Source organism: Schistocerca cancellata, chromosome 4 (genome assembly GCF_023864275.1).
Source record: "Schistocerca cancellata isolate TAMUIC-IGC-003103 chromosome 4, iqSchCanc2.1, whole genome shotgun sequence".
In the NCBI taxonomy this organism is placed as follows: Eukaryota; Metazoa; Arthropoda; class Insecta; order Orthoptera; family Acrididae; genus Schistocerca; species Schistocerca cancellata.
In genome coordinates this window covers 549,149,312-549,170,067 of record NC_064629.1, presented here as the reverse complement: position 1 = coordinate 549,170,067, position 20,756 = coordinate 549,149,312, and the positions used below count along the sequence as shown (strand labels likewise).

The 20,756-nt window shown below is 37.5% G+C and overlaps 1 protein-coding gene across 2 annotated transcripts in view; it reads right to left on the bottom strand.

Annotated features, from left to right (window-relative positions):
* LOC126185149 (putative inactive tyrosine-protein kinase Wsck) overlaps positions 1–20,756 on the bottom strand; it is a 197,722-nt gene that overhangs the window by 102,076 nt on the left and 74,890 nt on the right. For both annotated transcript variants that reach the window (XM_049927994.1, XM_049927993.1), the window contains exons 6-7: positions 15,608–15,780; positions 1,692–1,908 (exon numbers count right to left, since the gene is read on the bottom strand). In XM_049927994.1, the coding sequence (XP_049783951.1) occupies positions 1,692–1,908; positions 15,608–15,780 (390 nt within the window). The remainder of the gene's footprint in view (positions 1–1,691; positions 1,909–15,607; positions 15,781–20,756) is intronic.

Here is a 20,756-nt window from a genome sequence, read left to right as displayed (position 1 = left end):
CTAGCTATTTGTTCTTTGTTTAGTTCTTTAATTATTTTTCTGTGCTCATAGTCTACCTTGTTATTTTTAGAATTTCTGTTAGTTTTTTCCAGATGACTGTATCTAATGCTTTCAAAGGACAGATGAAACTTATATAAATTTTTCTGTCACCTCTAAAATGTTCTTCAGCTGTTAATGCAAAAGCTTAAGATTCCTTCTATCATGCCTCTGCCTTCTTGGAAGCCAAATTTGTCTTCAGAAAAATAAGCTTCAGTTCTATTCTTCATGCATCTATGTAATTACTCTTGCTAATATTTTTGAATCATGACTTAGAAGGCTCAATGTCCAATGAAAATAATAAACAGATCAGACATTTAGTTTCTTGATCTAATGCTAATAACAATTCACATGTTATCTTATCAATACCACAAGTTTTATTATTTTTCATATTATTTCATGTTTTTCAACTGCTGTTTTTGTAATTTCAGGCCTCATTTTGACTAGTTCAACTTCTTCTGACTTTGCTACGTCCTTCAATTGTACTGGCTCACAATACAACTCTTTAATGTATGGTTTCTGGCTATTAGCTACAACTGGATCAAATTCCTTTGTTGCTTGTGTTTTCCAAAATGATTTATTAACTGGTTTTGTTCCTTAGGGTGTACAGTTTTCATCGATTTTGTCACATTTAGCTTGTAACTTTCTTTGGCCTTTTTTGTTTCTCTGTTAACTAAATTCCTCAGTCTATTGTACTCTGTGCGATTTTCTCCTTTGATTTTCTCATTGTTTTATTACTAATATGATGTGAACATTTACCAAAGGTTTCCTCAGTTCTTTTACTGGAAGACCAATTGTGTGGTTTGCTACATTTACTACTACCTATTTTAGATTTTCCCATGTGTTTATCTTTAAGTAGCAATTTTTCTGTATTTCAATAGCTTCCTCTGTTACTGTGTTTAATTTATTTATAGACCACCTCACAGTTTGTACTTTGTGTTTACAATTTCTTTTCGTTGCAGTTTGCATTGCATTGTAACTACGTTATGGTCACTGCATATATCACCTCCAGGATATGTTTTAATTTCAGTGATTTGGTATCTGAGTTTCTACCCGACCATACTGCAGTTAATATGAAATCATCGTTTATCATCTGGTTTCATTCATAGCTTCTTGGGTAATTTTGAAATAATGTCTGAGATTGTCAGCTCCTTTTTCAAGCAGAAGTCAGTGTGTCTCTAACCGCTCTGATTTCTAGTCCCTAATTCATGGTTCTGTCACTTCAGTTTCTTCTATGTCTCCTACCACAGCATGCTAGTCGCCTGGTATAATAATTGCAGAACTTCATCTATCTGTTCATTCACTTCATCTATTTCATCATCACTATATCCAGATGTAGGAATTATACTCAGATGACAGCTAAAACAAGTGGTTCTTTCACTTAACAGTATTCTGTCATTATACAGTAGCTAGTTTTAGGCACTTCTTCCCACTTACCCATAGTATTACATAGCATGAAATGACAAAAAAAGACTACAGAGACAGCATACAGCAGCACATAAATTAACTGCAGTTACAATAACACCACCATGCTCCTTCATGTTTTAGTAATTTTGACATGACAAGTGCTTGTCACAATGAAATGTCTTCTAACTTTAAATGAATAAAATTGTAGCTACTATAAAATGTAATAAACGGGTAGTAAAAATACATACCGTCAATAGCATGTATAGCAACAGGCACTGGGAACCCTCTCTGCTGTACAGTACCCTTGACAACATGACCATAGGTGCCACTACCCAAGACATCAGTCTTCACTTCCAGAAAGTTGCGTGGTATGTTCCACACCTGTTGTTTCAGCTTTTCATAATGATTTGGTCGTTCCTCCTCCTCTTCTGGCACATAACCATTATGTATGTAGCTGTTGCTTTCCTTTAAACAGAAGTACAATTTTAATTACATTTTAGCTCCACCACACTCATCCATTTCTTTTATTAATATTCCACACACTTCCTTATCTACATATTTCCTTAATCTCGTCCTCATTAGTCCAGAATCCTACATAAATGAATAACAAAATACATACTGGTTATACAAAAATGACTTGTGGATTCTACTTAATACTGGCTCCTCCGTCATAACAAATGTGGAAAATACACACTATACTGAACAAGAACAAACAGCACAATAACAAAGGGAAAGCACAAGTATATTAATAGTTTGGCACACAGACTCCTTATCTTATGATGATTTTTACTGTTGCTGTTATCTCCTGTGCAATCAAATTTATATTCAAGTTTGCCAATCTAGACAGCAACAGGTACAACAACAGATCATTGTCCAGTGCACGTGTACAAGCACTAGTGTTTCTGTAGGCGTTTGATGCCCACTTCTGTTTTGGAAGATTCATTTCTTTCAGAATTTACACAAACAATGGCATAGACATCACAGGATGAGATGAAAAATAACACTTACTGTCTCAGGAAGCATTTGCCCCATGACTTATCCATGAGAAGCAGATATCAAATCTCTACTCATGTCTTTAGATTTAGCTTTTCCACAGTTTCCCATAATTCATTTCAGGCTAATATAAGAATAATAATTTTAATATGACAGAATTGTTGGCCTTCCCCATCTCTGTCAAACTCACTTTTGAATCCTAAAATAGCTTCCTGAACTTGAGATGTAGGGCCAGACTGTACTGAATGCAACTAATCTTAATATGCTTGGTCATTTAACACACCTGAATATAAGAATAAAGGCAGCTGCTTAAGCAGTTCATCAATGGTTACTTTCACAGCACATTTCACTTTGATAATCACTTTTTCCTGCTCATATTCCTCCTGTTTCCTAATATTTCTAACTGCACTGTGTTGCTGTATGCCAAGGACAAAACTGGATGATGATATGCAAATCTGCTTTCACATGTTATTCATAAACCTTGTTGGAATTTAAGTGTTTGGTTACATGACATGGAGAAACACTCTCAATGCATAGTTTATTTTGTGACCCAGTACTTTCTTCTAGGTCCTTTTGAATGTCAAAAATGGAAAATGTACCTATACCCTTCCTTCCTATTTCAGCACAATAAAACAAAACAGAACAGACTGGGAGGACTGCTGGAAAGGATGAGAAAGTTCACTACTGACCCATTCAAATCGGCGAGTTTTTGCTGCAAATGAGTTTCAACAAATACAGTAGGGACTGCATAGTTATTATTTAGTTTCAATGCCTATTCCTTTCTTTAGTTCATCACTCAACTTTAATTTAATGTGTCTTTATACCAGTCTCCACTTTCTTACGATTTATACGCTGTCAAAATAGCTGCAACGTTCCAAAATCACAGTCAATGATGGTCACTAAAGAACACCCAGAGCTCCTGGTAACTTCAACACTTGAAAATGTACACAATATTTTCATGAAAAATTATAACTGTGTCTCTGCAAATGAACTTTTACTCAATTTAGATAAGATACAATATATGATATTCAGTACTGCACACGGCCTGACCATACTATGACAAATAATGCATGGAGGTCAATAGATGACACAGAATATTCTAAATTTTCTGGAAATCACATGTTAAAGATATTTTCAAACATCTAAGCTCTACAGCTTCCACATTATAGATAACTATGGTCAGGAAAATTATGTGAAAATGAAAACAGGAAAAGTAAAGTGAAATTAATGGTTTTTCGTCAAAGCAGTGATTTTATGAGCTATTGCAAAATTTGTAGTTTTGCTGCATAAAAATGTTATAAATCTGAGGACTGGAGTTTACTAATATTCGTAGCTGATAGTTACTGAACATTAAAACTGTATTATGACTTCTAATCTCCTCAAGGAGACTTTTGTGGTGTCTATACAGTGTAACCTTGATTTTACATTCTCTGATTTTATGTTTTCACACTTCCATGCCATAAATTTGTAACCCCTGTGAAAAACCCATAAGATCAATGCTATAAATTCCATGATTTTTCATTTCTTCCTAGTAAGGTTTACCTCGATTCTTCATTCTTACTCGATATCTCACTTGACTTCGTCCCGTTTTTGTCCTATTGACATTTGATGAGACTAAACAAGTTACAAGTTGCACAAAACGCAGACGGTTCACACTGCAGGTGGTGGTGGAGTCAAAGGAATATTTTTGGCCATTGCATAGAGGGGAGATGTGACAGAGGAAATGCTGACGTAATCCACAATTAGTGTTGCCAACCCAAATTGCATTGTTCAGCGTCATCGGGCAATTATTTACAACCACTGCTAGGTTGTGGCAGCAATACAAAAGCACGACAATCAATGCAAAGTGTTCTGGACCAAGCCAATATGTGATGAAGGGGGCAACTACTGCTAGGTTGTGGCAGCAATGTAAAAACATGACAATCAATGCAAAGTGTTCTGGACCAAGCTATTACGTGATGAAGGGGGACAATCACCACCACCTTTTTTTTTTTTTTTTTTTTTTTTTTTTTTTTTTTTTTTTTTTTGCCACTTATAACTCAGTCTCATCTTTTTGCATGTACTGTATTTAGCAACAATATCAATTGGCAACCTTTTAAATTCAAATGCTGACTTTCACAGAATATGCTCAGACAGAATCAAGGAAACATCAGCCATTTCTGGCTAGTGAGCTTTTATTGGCTGGTGACTTGTTAGTCACACAACGGCCAGCGCAGCCACCAAACCACACTAACACACTTTGCTTAGCTCACTAGGTTTACAGACCTTAGCCTACAAAACATTCAAAATTCCTAAAGTACTGGATTATAAATTATAAACAGGCAAGGAAGCTATAAAACATTCTCTTCCTAGGTAGCAATTTTACTGACAATCAACATCAACTGACATGATCAAATCGCAAATCCGTAAACGAACAAGAAAGAAATTTCAAAATTTTATGTCATGTAATAGACCTATTAGGAAATACTGTAGGGTATATAACTGAAAAGACTATCACTTTTGCCAATTATGTACAAGGTAATTGTGCCATTTCCCAACATGCTAATGCCACAAATCATACCTTAATACACACAGTTTTGAGGGTTCTTTCATTTTTTTATAGCCTAGAAGGTGAAATAAACTGAAATGTAATACCTCTGATGTTTGTTTTCCACCTTCAACCAACAGCTGTATAGCATGGTGACGTCATGCTAATACAGCCACTTCTACCATATAAAGTGATAAACAGCAAGCTTACTTGGTGGCTTTTTCAAATTAAGGCTGATGTGATTGGTGTATAGCAAGTGGAGTGACTGCAACTTCCACTCAGATTTAATTTATATAGTTATACCTCATGTGCACCTCGCTACCATGCTCGGAGCCTGTCGACATAATCCAGAACATATCATGCCTCTACCAACTGCAGCAAACGTAGGCTACTCCATTTGCTATGTGCAGCACCACAATTACCAGGACACATTCAGTGAACAGTTGTGTAATTGCCTGTTTGTCTTTGTTGCAGTCCTGAATGGCGTTTAATGTGTTGTGATGACAGACAGATTGTTATAAATATAATGGACTGGTGGGACAGCGAAACATGGAAATCACAGCAGGCTTAACTTTATTTCATACTCACTGGTATAAACAAGTACGTAATGTGAAGGAAAACTTGTCTATATATACATATGCTTTCACAAAACCTGCTGTGTTTACATTATAGCGAGCAACGAGTTCGAAGTGCATATGGCATACATTGGCAATACTGCAGAACGCTTCACTTCAACCAATCACTCAGCACAATGAACAAACAAAAATTTACAAGCAATACACAAGAGCTTGCTATACTCGCATCACCAGAGTATGCTGCGGAGCAATACGCTAAAGAAGGAAAACGCACACCCTCACATGTTACACTCAGACGCCTTTCACAGTTTCCTGTTTAATTCAACACGTTCATCGATTATTGCTTTTTCCTGGGTGTGCACAAATGAAGGATCTCTCAAAAACGTGTTTTGATGCATAATTTGTCGCCATAGCATGTTGGAAATTATCTTGTACCCAGATACAAATCTCAATTTTTTTGACAAGTTTTTACTTGCTGTTAGACATCTGTGATTTTTTAATAACTGATTAAATTCATTACCATCTACTATTGTACAAATATTGTATTGTATGTTTCATTCCTTCACTTATACAGACTTACGGTATTGGACAGGATTATGATTAAAAATCATGTATGCCAATTACATATCCTTTTGCTCATATTTTGAGGGTTTCAACGTTTTCCTTGATTCTGCTTTTTCCTAAATTTTCCTTTTGAGTCTGGACCACATGGAAAGTTAGATATTTTCACTGTTATCTTAAACTGACAGCTCATTTCCCACACGACAAACATTGACGTGACAACTAAAATAGCACAGAAATTAGCAAAAATAAAATGTAATTTGGGCAATGTAAACAACACCAAATTTGTCAAAAAAAAAAAAAAAAAAAACGAAATGGCACAAAAAATTACACTGTATTTGGCAAAAACAACATCGAGATATCAGATGTGGGAGAAAAATACACTGAAATTGGCAAATAGTACATCAAATTTGGAAAGCAAATACACCACATTTGGCAAAATGTACACCACATTTGGCAAATAAATAATAACGAATTTGGTAATAGTATTAACTACTTGAAAAATAAGAAATAGGGCAAAAATAACACCAATTATGGAATAAAATAAGACTGAAAGTGGCAAAAATATAACACAGAGTTTGGCCATAAAATAAAATGCTTTTTTCTTGTCCCTACAAATGATATCAGATTTTGGAGACAAAAAATATCAAAAAATTGACTTAAATTTCCTATTTTAATTTATGAATGTTCTATAGCATCATATTATTCAGTAACCTGTCACCGAAGAAAGTGTTTGTTGCACAGGAGCTTGTAATAAGGTTAAAATGTGATGTTCACTCTAGAACATCTTGTAGACAGTTTTTAAATAGTTGGGCATACAAATAACAGCCTTACAGCATAGTTACTGTCTTATGAACTTTGCCGTCAATAATCAATCGCAGTTTGAAAACAGTAGTGATATTCATAAATATAATACTGCAAGGAGTGAGGTATTCAGCCATGAAAATCTCTTGACAGTCTACCAGTAGAGTAAAAGATTTAATAAATAATAAAATAACATTCAAATACAAACTGAAATCATATCAGTGAGACAACTCTTATTAGGTAAAAGAATTTCTAATGTGTAGCAGTTTGGTGTGTGTGTGTGTGTGTGTGTGTGTGTGTGTGTTTTTCAAGACAGACTGAAAATAGTTAAGTGTAAATCTCTTAGGCAAGGAAAAAACCTCAAAAAATCATGTAAACAGTCAGCATGTTGCCATATTTGTCACTGTAAGTGACTTGATCTACATCACAGCAAGAAATAACAGATGTGTTGAACAGAACAAGGTATTTAGTTGCACTGATGTATGGTTTTCTGAGGATTTATGTACAACATAAAAATTACAGTCACACGGACAACTGCTTCAATATTGAAAAGCCATGTCCGTGTGTGGTGGATAGTAGATTACATAGGAATTATTCACAATAAATGATGACAGCCAAAACAGTTGCAGGATAAAAATTCATTGAAATTCTTGATCAAGGTTTCGGTATACATAAATATACCTTCATCAGAAGTAAAATATCTAAAATTACATCCGGCGATGGAGATTAATAAAACATCTACATCTATATCTACATCTACATGATTACTCTGCAATTCACATTTAAGTGCTTGGCAGAGGGTTCATCAAACCACAATCATACTATCTCTTTACCATTCCACTCCTGAACAGCGCGCAGGAAAAACGAACACCTAAACCTTTCTGTTCGAGCTCTGATTTCTCTTATTTTATTTTGATGATCATTCCTACCTATGTAGGTTGGGCTCAACAAAATATTTTCGCATTCGGAAGAGAAAGTCGGTGACTGAAATTTCGTAAATAGATCTCGCCGCGACGAAAAACGTCTTTGCTGTAATGACTTCCATCCCAATTCGCGTATCATATCTGCCACACTCTCTCCTCTATTACGTGATAATACAAAACGAGCTGCCCTTTTTTGCACACTTTCGATGTCCTCCGTCAATCCCACCTGGTAAGGATCCCACACTGCGCAGCAATATTCTAACAGAGGACGAACGAGTGTAGTGTAAGCTGTCTCTTTAGTGGACTTGAGGCATCTTCTAAGTTTCCTGCCAATGAAACGCAACCTTTGGCTTGCCTTCCCCACAATATTATCTATGTGGTCTTTCCAACTGAAGTTGTTCGTAATTTTAACACCCAGGTACTTAGTTGAACTGACAGCCTTGAGAATTATACTATTTATCAAGTAATCGAATAACAATGGATTTCTTTTGGAACTCATGTGGATCACCTCACACTTTTCGTTATTTAGTGTCAATTGCCACCTACCACACCATACAGCAATATTTTCTAAATCACTTTGCAACTGATACTGGTCTTCGGATGACCTTACTAGACGGTAAATTACAACATCATCTGTGAACAACCTAAGAGAACTACTCAGATTGTCACCCAGGTCATTTATATAGATCAGGAACAGCAGAGGTCCTAGGACGCTTCCCTGGGGAACACCTGATATCACTTCAGTTTTACTTGATGACTTGCCGTCTATTACTACGAACTGCGACCTTCCTGACAGGAAATCATGAATCCAGTCGTACACCTAAGACGATAACCCATAGGCCCGCACCTTGATTAGAAGTCGCTTGTGAGGAACGGTGTCAAAAGCTTTCCGGAAATCTAGAAATACGGAATCAACTTGAGATCCCCTGTCGATAGCAGCCATTACTTCGGGCGAATAAAGAGCTAGCTGCATTGCACAAGAACGATGTTTTCTGAAACCATGCTGATTGCGTATCAATAGATCGTTCCCTTCGAGGTGATTCATAATGTGTGAATACAGTATATGCTCCAAAACCCTACTGCAAACTGACGTCAATGATATAGGTCTGTAGCTCCTACTACCCTTCTTAAACACTGGTGCGACCTGCGCAATTTTCCAATCCAAACAGTAATGCCAAAGGCGTCGTCAGTAGTTAAGACATCATCTCCATTTATACAACATGATTGTGGAAACAGGGTCAATGGCTGCAGCGTTGTGCTCTCATTGTCACTCTGGTAATGCACAGTATGAAAATGGCTGAGACTGCTTTCTGCTCCTTAGTGAAACATGCATGTGGAACATGGATAAAAAGTGCTGAGAAGTCGGCTGTTCTTAATGTTTTTCATAAGTTTTCAGAGATAATTGGCTTTTAAGTTTTGTATATAATGCAGTTGACAAACAAATCCACATCGTATGTGTAGCACAGTCGGGAGTGTAATGGAATGTTAACAAAATGCAGTTATTCGTGTATTGGTTCAAATCTCCCCAGAATGACTTTTTCTCGTTCAGTCTGAAATACCTACATCTCACAATTATAAAACTCATCATTTTTTATGAATAATGCACGTCGTCTTGTTTCTAATTACATACTGCACGCAAAATTCCTATTTCCATTTCAAACACAAATCCTTAATTATCGATGTTTTATGAAAGACTGTTCATAAAAGTTGTTTAAATTAAGAAAACATAATTTAACTTTTAAGGTAAAAATTAAAAACCAATTCCTCTTTATTTGGACTATGTCCATAGTTTTATACCACAGAGGTACAGAAGTATCGTAGAAACATGAAAAACAATCATTTTCACAGCATCGAGCACATCATACAAATGCTGCATTTTTACATTTGCCACTGCACCATTACAACAATATGAACCCAACAAAACTGATCTGGAGACATGCTGCGAGATTTGGCCCGAGAAGTAACAAGACTGTTAAGCTGCCAGATGTACTGGAACTAATGCACACAGCTTTTTCACATGTCACTGCCAAAAGCTGGTGGGATATAGGACGGATCATCATAAAAGAAGAGAAAATGCTGCACCTGGTTGGCTTTGTGGATTCTGTTGTTGATAGGCTTCTTATCAACATAGGAGGCGACACTTCCAGAAGTGAAATGTATTTCTCGGATTCGGATAAGGAAGGAGCTAAGAGATTACCACACAACTGACCGTAAACTAATACCTTCAGTGGCTTCAATATTTAACTATACGGTGAAATCCTTCAATACTCTCTTATGTCACACACAACGTATGCAGAAAACTTATCGTGTGGTTATGTCAGGAATTTCATCATTCTTGTTTTTAATTACAACAGTACATTAGCTAAAAACGATAACATGTTGCAGTTTCCGTCTAGTCATCCAAGGAGCGTATTGTGGGCGATTTGCAGTGTATTATTTCATTCTGCTAAAAAATTAAATGACACTCGAGGTTGTACTGCTCCTCTGCTCATCTCTTTTTACGTGTGAACTGCAACTGGCCACATCACTGCAGGCTAGCTGTACCAGCTGACTGGCCAGAGCTGTCCAAGTTAAATGCGTCGGTAAAGCTGTTGGCCCATATTATCGTTAAGTCGATGTGCACACAACGCACAGCACAGAACGTACCCTTATTATTGTACTCGAGACAGCTTGGCTGTAGTCCCACGTGAAATGGAAATCAAATGAGGTTCCAGCAAACGTGGAAGAAAACATAGTGCAATGTTTACATCAGGTTTATACTTAGACTGAATGGATTATAGTACATTATTTCTCGTAATGAACATCCACAATTATCAATGATCAATGATCAGTTGTTCTCATGTATTATCCCAACAGCTGCAGAAATTTATAAAACTGTCATACTGGATAAGAATAGATATGATCCTGAACAACAAATATGACACTTGTCTTTCATGGTTCAAGTTCACTTTCAATAGCTTGTCATCGCGAACAATTACATATTCAGTCTTACAAAAACGTTTATTCTCTGTAATGTGCCTTGACACTTGTCACAATTAAATAGCATTTTAGGCCTTCTTCAGTAAACTAGTCAACAACAATTGAGTATCTAAAGTTCAGAAAAGGGTTAAGTGTTGGTTTGGGACACTTCTCTGTTTTCAGTCATATGGTGACTACATGTCACATCACATAATAAATAGGACAGTTTTTGTTGCAGAACACACAGAAATGGTGTGGAGTGGAGTTCTGGACGCAGCAGCCCAGGGATGTGGAGTCAACAAAGCACATTCGAGGGGAATGTGAGCCGACTGTGCTATGTATAGTGTCAAATATGTCTCGTCTTCATAAGATCAAGATGGTGATGCACTGGATTTCCTACAACTTGTTGAAGTTCGGCAGCAAATAAGATACTGGGTGGATTCTTTACATAGAGTGTTTCACATATAACCCAAGTGTAATGCCCAATGTTGTGCAGGAACCAATACAAGGAAGGCAGGCTCTGATCACTGCATATGTTGAAGCGTGTCCGTCAAACTTTTGTTGGACTCTGTCAGGTGGTGTAATGATTGTAGCCAAACTAGGTGAGTTAGCAATACCTTGGTAAGGCATCCACAAAAATCAGCATGTCAGCAGCATCTGTTCACAAACTTGAGCTGGAACTTTGTGAAGTAACTTTAGTGCACCAAGCAAGGTGGCACAGTCATTAGCACACTGGACTCACATTCGGGAGGACAATGGTTCAATCTCACATCCGCCCATCCTGATTTAGGTTTTCTGTGATTTCCCTAAATCACTTTGGGCTCCTTTGAAAGAGTGTAGCCGACTACCTTCTCTGTCCTTCCTTAATCCACTGGGACCAATGACCTCACTGTTTGGTCCCCTAACCCAAATCAACCAACCAACTTTAGTGCACTGACTGACCGATTGAGGAACTGTTGCTTGAAGTCAATACTGCAACTGACTATTGCAGTCCTTCTTTGATGAAGAATATGATCCTGAAGTGCTCTTTCTTTCTGGAGAAGCACAGCTGCATTTATCGGGATGTGTAAATTGCAGAACAACTGACAGCTATACAGTCTTTCATGATGGAGTCCCCAGACAAAAAGATCTTGGTTTCCTCACCTTGTAAAATTCAGATAAAATTCTGAGCTTTCAAAGATTGCATGTGCCACCATTGTCATGGGCTAAGTCCAACCGTCATAAAACTGGTGGGGCTGCGATTTCTATGCCCAGATGACAACACCCAGTTGGCTGGACTATATCATAGTGATATTAAGGAAACTGCCGTCATTGTCATGGGCTAAGTCCAACTGTCATAAAACTGGCGAGGCTGCAATTTCTATGCCCAGATGACAACACCCAATTGGCTGGACTATATCATAGTGATATTAAGGAAACTGCCTGTACTGAGGTGGTGCACTATCTCTGTAGGTTACAACTGCACTCAGTATCCAGTGCCACTCGCAGTGGCATAGCTCACACTAGCTTTATTGAATGCAAGCTTCTGTGCATTGGTAAGTGCACAGCTAGTGTCTATACTACAGCTGTCTTCACATAGTATAACATCAATTACTTCCTTGATCACAGAGTCCCAATAGTTCAATGTGTGAAGAATTCTCATTTATTAAGAAAACTCGTGTATGTATTTAGCACGCTGTGCTCGACCACTGCAAATTTTTTGAGATTCCTGTATTTACAGTGACACTAATGCTCAACACAGTAATAGACAATAATCTGTACAAATTGGTCCACAGAATTTCAGCCACACTCGCAAAGAATAGTATAAATTCCTGGTACTCTCAGACAGAGACTATCTGTAACAGGTCACAATATCTCTTTACTTTTCCTGGGGGGCCAGAAGACTGGTTCAGTTCCTTACCTATTTAGGACTCTACCAATCTTAATAGTTGTTGCATTGCAGAATGGAAGCCGCACTGTGTGTCGGTCCCCCTGGCTCATTCTACTGGTGTTTTGTCTCAGTTTCCTCAACAGTGTTCATGTAATTTCATGGACAGAATACTCGTTCTGAGCCGATGTAGTCCTTGTCCAAAATAGTCTTGGCTCTGTGTATTAAGGTGTTCAGCATAGTTCTCTTCTGAGCTTGATGGTAGAAGTTATGCCCATTGAGCTTATGTTCGTTCAAATGACACATCTAAGAAAAGCAACTTCCCATCCTTCTGCACCTCCACTGTAACCCTAATGATTGGATGTATACCAGTCATGTGGTTGATAAACTGCTGCAGTGACTCACTGCCGTGCAGCTAGATTAAAACTGTATCATCAATGCACGTGAAGAAATAGGATGGATGTAAGCAAGCACTGTTTAATGCCCATTCTTCAAAATCCTCCATGAAAAAAATAGCTCTGGCAAATCCATGGCTGTTGCAACTGTCATTTCATAACAATTTCTGCAGCACAAAATATCAGTAGTCATCAAGGTGTGTCAAAACAACTTCAAAATTTCTGGGGAAAAATGAGTGGCCAATAGTTTTAATGGGTCTTCCACTGGTAGCTTCATAGAAAGAGAGACCACACTGAGGAGGCAGACCACAACTTCATTTGGGACTATCCTCATCTGCTTTATGATATTTTAAAAAACATTTGTGAGGTTTTAATATGATGTCCTTTGATGTCCACAGTGACTGACTATAGGTACTAATAGTTTAGTTAACTACTCTGCCAGTATGTGTGTAGGAGACACACAAATGGACTCAGTGGTACACCATCTATACGTATTTTAGGCAGACCACATAACCTGTGTGACCTAGGTACTGTGACCTTAAGCTTTTTCCAAGTTCATCAGAGAGGCCACAGTTGTTTAATAGATCCCATGCCAGTGTGGTATCCCGTTTGAGAATCTGGTATGTTCTATCTTCCAGTAACAGATATCCACTTTCTTATGATAATCTTTAGCATTGAGGATAGCCGTAGCTTAACCACGTACGTGTGTGTGTGTGTGTGTGTGGGGGGGGGGGGGGGGGGGGGTTGGCATGAGCACACATATATGTGCATGTGAATGTGCATACATGTACTCTAACTCCTAAAAGAATTCATTTGGAATATACTGTAGTTTTCAGTCTTGTTTGTGTGTCTGGTGACAACTCAACGCCTTTATTATTCAATAAGTTGTCACCTTTACTTCTAAAAGTAAGTTATGTGCACTCAAGAAGCACATGTCCGTAACACTGTTTTCCTCGGAGAAGCTACCGCATCTGTATTGTGCTCAGTACTACTCCAGGGAACAGCAAAAGTGGTGTCTGGAATCAGAATTGGAATGTCAGTTTTCTCCCTCCTGTTTTCCCTTCATCTGCAACTCAATGAGAAATCTTTCACTCAGTCTAGAAAGGTCCAAGACTCTTAAGCATACACTATTGTCAAAAGAGTCATTTCTACCACAGCTGCCATCCTGCTAGCATCCTAAGTAGCAACAAACACCAAACAGATGACTACTGTCAACATGGATTATGTGGCAACAGAGCAAATCACTCCTGCCTTCAGCAGCAGAACGTCTTTGGAATTTGGTTGCAGTTATCAGTTAATCGCGTGTTCACTGCATGGAAGGACAGTTCATTTGCGGAGTCATCTTTGGTTTTCTTCATGTCCTCTTGCTACTCTTCTTTGTGAGTTAAGATGACCGAGTTACAAGACACAAAATGTCAAATGAAGGTAGTATGTACGAGATGTACTAATTTATTTGTTATCTTGGAGACAATCCCACAAAAGGAGAAATCTTGTCAGCACTGCAGATTGCACTAATGCGTCTTTCTTAAGTAAGCATTATGAACGGCCGTCTCATATGTGTGTCAGACAACACTGTTGACAGTACTGTTCAAAGGTGCAGTTTGGCAACTTCACTAGGCATGTGCAGGGAAGAGTTTTAGACGAGTGTGGGAAGTATGACAAAAAGGAAAATAGGAGAACAATTACAACCTCTGTGACGTGTGACAACTTGCAGTTAAGTATCTTTGGACTCCATAGCAAGTTATAAGGTTGTTCGTGACTGAGTGCACACCAGCACAGCAGTTGTTAAAGTGGAGTCTACAGATCTGGTTGGGCGCAAGCACTCAGTCAGGGGAAACATTCAAAAGCAAATCCAGAAGTGTACTGAATTTTTATGGTTGCATGTTGGAAGAATATTGAACAGTAATTCACAAGTAGGGAATTTTGTCCAAGATTGAAGCATTCATGAAAGTTCAGATCTAGTGACACGATTCTGTTGCTATAATTCAATAATATCTATTGACAAAGTGTATCACAAATTAATAGTGGCATGTGCCCATTGTGCTTAATGAACTACACCCAACCAATCATCAAACATTACTAATGATGAAACAATCCATCACTGATGAGGTGAGGAGTAATTATTAGGGAAGTGAGCAACGAAGTGGAATCTCACAAGTTGCCACATTTGCTGATGCATAGTACAGAATTCATTACTCCCATTAGCAAATTCCTATGTGCCTAGTGGCAATCCATAATGAACACTGAGTATATTTTAAGACTGAAAATTAAGGATGTGCATATATTTTCCATCACAGTCACAAGTTTTCCACACAACCTGTCCAGTAGAAAGGTACCAAAAGGAAAGATACAAACAGAACAACACGTACTGTGTGTTAGTGAACTGAACATTGAGACCAAGAGAAGCGAATGATGAGCTACAAAAGCTATTGCTACAGGAATAATACATCTAGATTATAAGTTTACAACTGAGCAATATGTCATCCTTTTTATGCTTCATGAGAGCAGATAACTTCACTAAAACATTTTATACTGGCAGACTACCTTGTGCCTTCACTCACCACTTCAATAATTGGTCCCTGGAGAGAGAGTTCCTGGTGATCCGGGGCTCTGCGTCGTCTACCCAAGCGCTGGCGTAACACAAAATACGCAGCCGTGGACAAGATTAAAAGGAATCCAAACACACCTATAGCTACAGACAGTGCCACGACGAGTCCTGAAGGGCTGTCGTCTCCTGAAACACAAATATTCACTGTCACATCAGTATCATAACTATTGTGCCTTGAAATTTGCAGTTAAAGTACATCTTCCAGAATATCTAATGTAACTGCGGCATTCTGACACAACAGTAGTTCAATATGCATTCAAATAAAATGTTGGCAGTTTCTATGAAAACGTGTAGTTTTTTCCACCTTCTACTCATTACAGACTCTGATAGTTGCAGACTGAAACCATTAGCATTGTTTCTGTTTCAACGAATGAAATAGGTTTACAGTTTACTGTCCCACTGATGTATCTGTTTCATTCAGCTGTCAACTACTAGCGCAGTTGCTGTCATGAAAAAAAGGCAGCTCAAGGTTGTCCATGTTCTCCCCTTACGTGTTACCCCATTTTACCTGTGTTTTACCACTTCCATGTGGTTGGTTATGCTTTGTTTCATGAAGTTTTTCTGCTTTACAGATAATTATAAATGATACTGAAGAGCACTTTACTATGCAAAGCATTGGTGATAGCCCACATCCTCTTAGCATATGCCAGGCTCAAATGGACATTAGATAACAAACTAAATATGTCATATCTAATGCCTTCCAGTTTTCAACAAACTTGGTCATGTCAAATAAGCCTGACAGAGCATTAACTTTGCTCAAGCACAAAAACTGATGGCAGAAGCATGTGAAGTCTCAGAAAGAACTGTGCAACATGTAACTTTTTCAGAGGATATAGGTGTGAGCACAGTCTTTGATTTACTATGAAAGGGATGTAAACAAGAAAGTAGACTTACTCAAATGAACAATTTTAATAAAGAAGTAGACTGCAGGATTGTGTTAAAATTCTACAATAAATGAGAGTATCCTACACTCGATAAAGCCCGCGACAAACAACACAAAACAGTATGAGGACTCCAAAACGTAGATTCTCCACCTTCTAAAACACATCAGTTTTTAGTTAAGAAAATGTAAGGATGGGCACAAATGGAATGTTGTCACCTCAAGAACTACAAAGCAGACTATGCATTTACTGAATACAAAGGACAATAATCCTGTGATTTATGTGGATGAAACTTGGATTTCACAAAACTACACAAACAAATATAATTGGCATAACTCCAAAGGAGATAGTGGCCTGAAAGTACCTACAGGTCAAGGTGGTCAACTCACTGCTGCTCATGCTGCGTCCACAAATAATGGTTTTACTTCAAGAGCAAAACTTGTGTTTCGTAGCTGTAAGAGTTCTGCCAAATTTGATAATCATTCACAAATGAACGGCACGTTTTCAATAATTGGTTCACTGATCTGTTGTGCTCATTGGAGGAAAGGCTGCATTATTGTAATAGATAATGTAAGCTGCCAAACCACTATCTTCAAACTGGCGTGAAACAGACATTGTGGATCTGCTTAAGGAAAAAAAAAGTTCAGTTTTCACCCACTGAAACTGGGGTTGAGCTTTAATACAAGCAAGAGATACGAGATGGGAAGGAGGTCTATGAAATGGAGCACACTGCAAAGGAAATGGGACATGATGTGTGACTTCTGCCATAGCACTGATAGTATAATCCTATTGAGCTGATATGGGTTCAAGCTAAATACGATACAACAAAAAGGGTTACAACTTTCAAGTTTGTCATTGTTGACTGCCTTACAAATCAAGTGCTGGATAATGCTATGAAAGAAGATTGTGTCAAATGTGTAAAAGATCAGGATTTGGGGGGGGGGGGGGGGGGCTATGCTACACAGTGTGTTAGGGATGCTGCATTGGAACCAATTTCAATATGACTCAGTGAGAACACTAACAGTGAACTTGAATCAGAATCACAGGATGAACAAATTTAAGCATGTATAAAATCTTAAACATCACTTAGTGTTTAACTGCTGTTAATTAGTCAAGCTACATGACTACGAGAATTTTTTTCCTTATAGTGTTTATTGTTCACAGTTTCTGCAAAGTTTTTTTTAAATCTGAAACTGAAGGATTCAAAAGCACTTATGGTAAACAGTCAACAAAGTGTTTGTAAAAGTCTCACTTCATACATCCTCTGAAGAATTACATTCTTTTTTTTCCTCGTTTATCCTTCTATGTTTCTGAGATACTGCAGTTTCCTGTACTCTTTCATATTTGTATATCATTGTTTTGGATGACAGGTGTGGTCACTGAAGAGTATTTAATATCTGCAAATATAATCTATTTGGGAGATAGGAAATATTTTCAGTCCTATTAAGACAAGCCCGTTGAAGCATGAACCCTGGCGGTGGATGTCAGTTACCATATGATACCATGCACAGAGTGTCTTGTAAATAAATTGCATTCACAGATGAGCCTATATAATAATGATGTCTCACATGATACCAAAATTAATTTTATAGTTTTCTTAACAACTTTCTCATTAGAAGTTTCTACCAGGTCAAACAGGATGTAAATTTGCCAGAGACCACATTTTTCATTACACAGACAAAGACATTTTTCAATATACAGGCAAAATTTCTCACCTCTTAAGATGATTTACATTTTTATCTATAAATACTTCTAGGGTTTCAAGATCAAATATGTGCAGCATGTATTTATAAATTTTTATAGTGTTCAAGAGATGGAGGGCGGGTTACTCCACATAATATGGAACCTCATTATATCTTGTGTATGAAGAACTATATCAATGGATTTCACAGTTGATATACAATGAATTTTACTATTAACGACAGTGGCACCAGACAGTTCTCATTTTTTAAATTTTTTTAACATCACAGTAAAAATGTTGCCATAGATGCAATTATATATAGGTTAAGATAGAGGGATACGATTGAATGATCAAAATCAATAGTTGATAAAGATTTATTTATCAAAGGTGCTTAGTGGTTCTGAAATACAACTTGTTCTGAAAGATTCAAATACAATGTATTTTATGTGTGATTAGTAATAATTTAATATCTTGCACAGCAGTGGGAGGAAGCAGATAGGTCTATATCTTGGCTACTTAGTTACTTGTTTCATAGATCATATTCACAAAAAACATTACGGCACAGGATGCATCAACAGAACAAATACTGAAAACAATATTTATATGACAACATGCTAGCCATTACAAAGCTTTTCCTGCAAAAAAAGATTGATTATTTCAATTGGAGAATTCCTCTATGGTACAGAAGGGGATGTTGAAAACACTTCTGCTATCTGTCACACTTTTTATTTCCATAGACAGATTACCAAAGAGTTTTTTTAACTGCAGATTTCACCACTTTCTATGCCTAAGTTTTATGTCTTGCCTGTCTCCTTTTTTGAGAAACAGGATAATAATTTTATTATTCCTGTTTTGAGCAGTTGCATTTCCAGGCAGACATTCAATACATAATTTTGTAACTTTTGTATGTTTTAGCTTCTCACCAGCTTTAACCAATCTTACTGAAATATCATTTCCAGGCACCTTTTCTTCCTTCATACCTGCAATGGCTTTGTGCAATACGTCTAGTAATACTTCCTCAATCTTATTATCTCCAGTAGTAACAACCTATGTTGCAAATTCCTCTCTTGAGCTACACCAACATTAAAATAAATCTTTGAATGCTTGTACAAGTTTCTCTAAGTTTCTCTCTGTTGTTAGGTACTGTGCTGTATACCTAACATAAGTTTGGATTTGTCTTTAATATTCTATTTTCAATTGTTTCCCTTACCTAATTTCCAGTGTACGAAGAACATTCAACAAGTAATGCACCTTATTTTTTTCTCGGCCAGTTTTGATTGAAAAATGCGGAATTTATTGTGGGACACTGTGGAATATTCTTGCTTCAACCTCTATAGTTTCACAGTTCTGATAGGTGCTAGCACTGTGTATAGCCCTCAAAATGGTGTCTGTAATGGACACATGTTCCAAGCAGAGAGCTGTCACCAAGTTTCTTTTAGTGGAAAACCAGAGCATTGCAAATATTCATAAGCACTTGGAAAATTTTTACAGATACCTGACAGTGAACAAAAGCATGGTGAGTTGTTGGGCGATGCATCTGTCATCAACGTAGCAATGTCATGCGAACCTGTCCGATCTCCGGCAAACCGGCCAGCCGTACATAGCTGTGACTCATGTAATGTTGGAACGTGTGGACACTCTCATTTGAGGTGATCAACGGATCAGAATCAAACACTTCGCTGCACAACTGGACGTCTCTCTCTGTAGTGCTGACACACTCGTCCACCAACTGGTTTACTCAAAAATGTGTGACTGCTGGGTTTCTCGCTGTCTAACAAGGGACCATAAAGAGCAACGAAGGATCATCTGTGTGGAGTTGACTGCTTGTTATGAAGCTGAGTGTTACAATTTTTTTACAACCTTGTCACAGCCAATGAAACACGAGTTCATCACTTCAAATTGTAAACAAAACAGCAATCCATGGACCGACGCCATACCACCTCTCCTCCAAAGAAACAGTTCAAAGCCGCACCTTCAGTTGGTAAAGTCAAGGCGACAGTCTTTTAGGACTCTGAAGGTGTTTTTCTGTTTCAAAATTTTAAATATGACTGCAAATCAGCAACTGTATAAACCTGAAGAGGTTGAAAAAAATCAGCCAACCAGTTGCAAACCAAAGGTTTATTTAGCCCTTGACCTAGGTTTTGATCTATCTAAAAATATTTTCTTCAGGAGGAGTGGGCCTTGTTGCATCACACGGTGGTAAATTACATAAGCTGAAGCCAAGCAGCTCTTGACATATATAATATTCATATATACAATTCAGCAATAAGTTGTGCTTTAACAACGCCACTTTCCCCATACAATTTTCAGAAAGAAATTAATTTGATTAAGACTTGCTATCAATAATGGTTATAAACAAGACATAGTCGACCAGATACTTAGCAACAGAAGGGCAAATAAAAATTTTTCAACATTAGGTGACAACAAACAAGATTAATGAAGAGGGAAATTGCAAGTTTATTTCAATACCATCTTTATGTAATGTGTCATACAGGACTGGCCATCTTCTGACTAGAAAATACAGTTGTAAAGGTACCTTC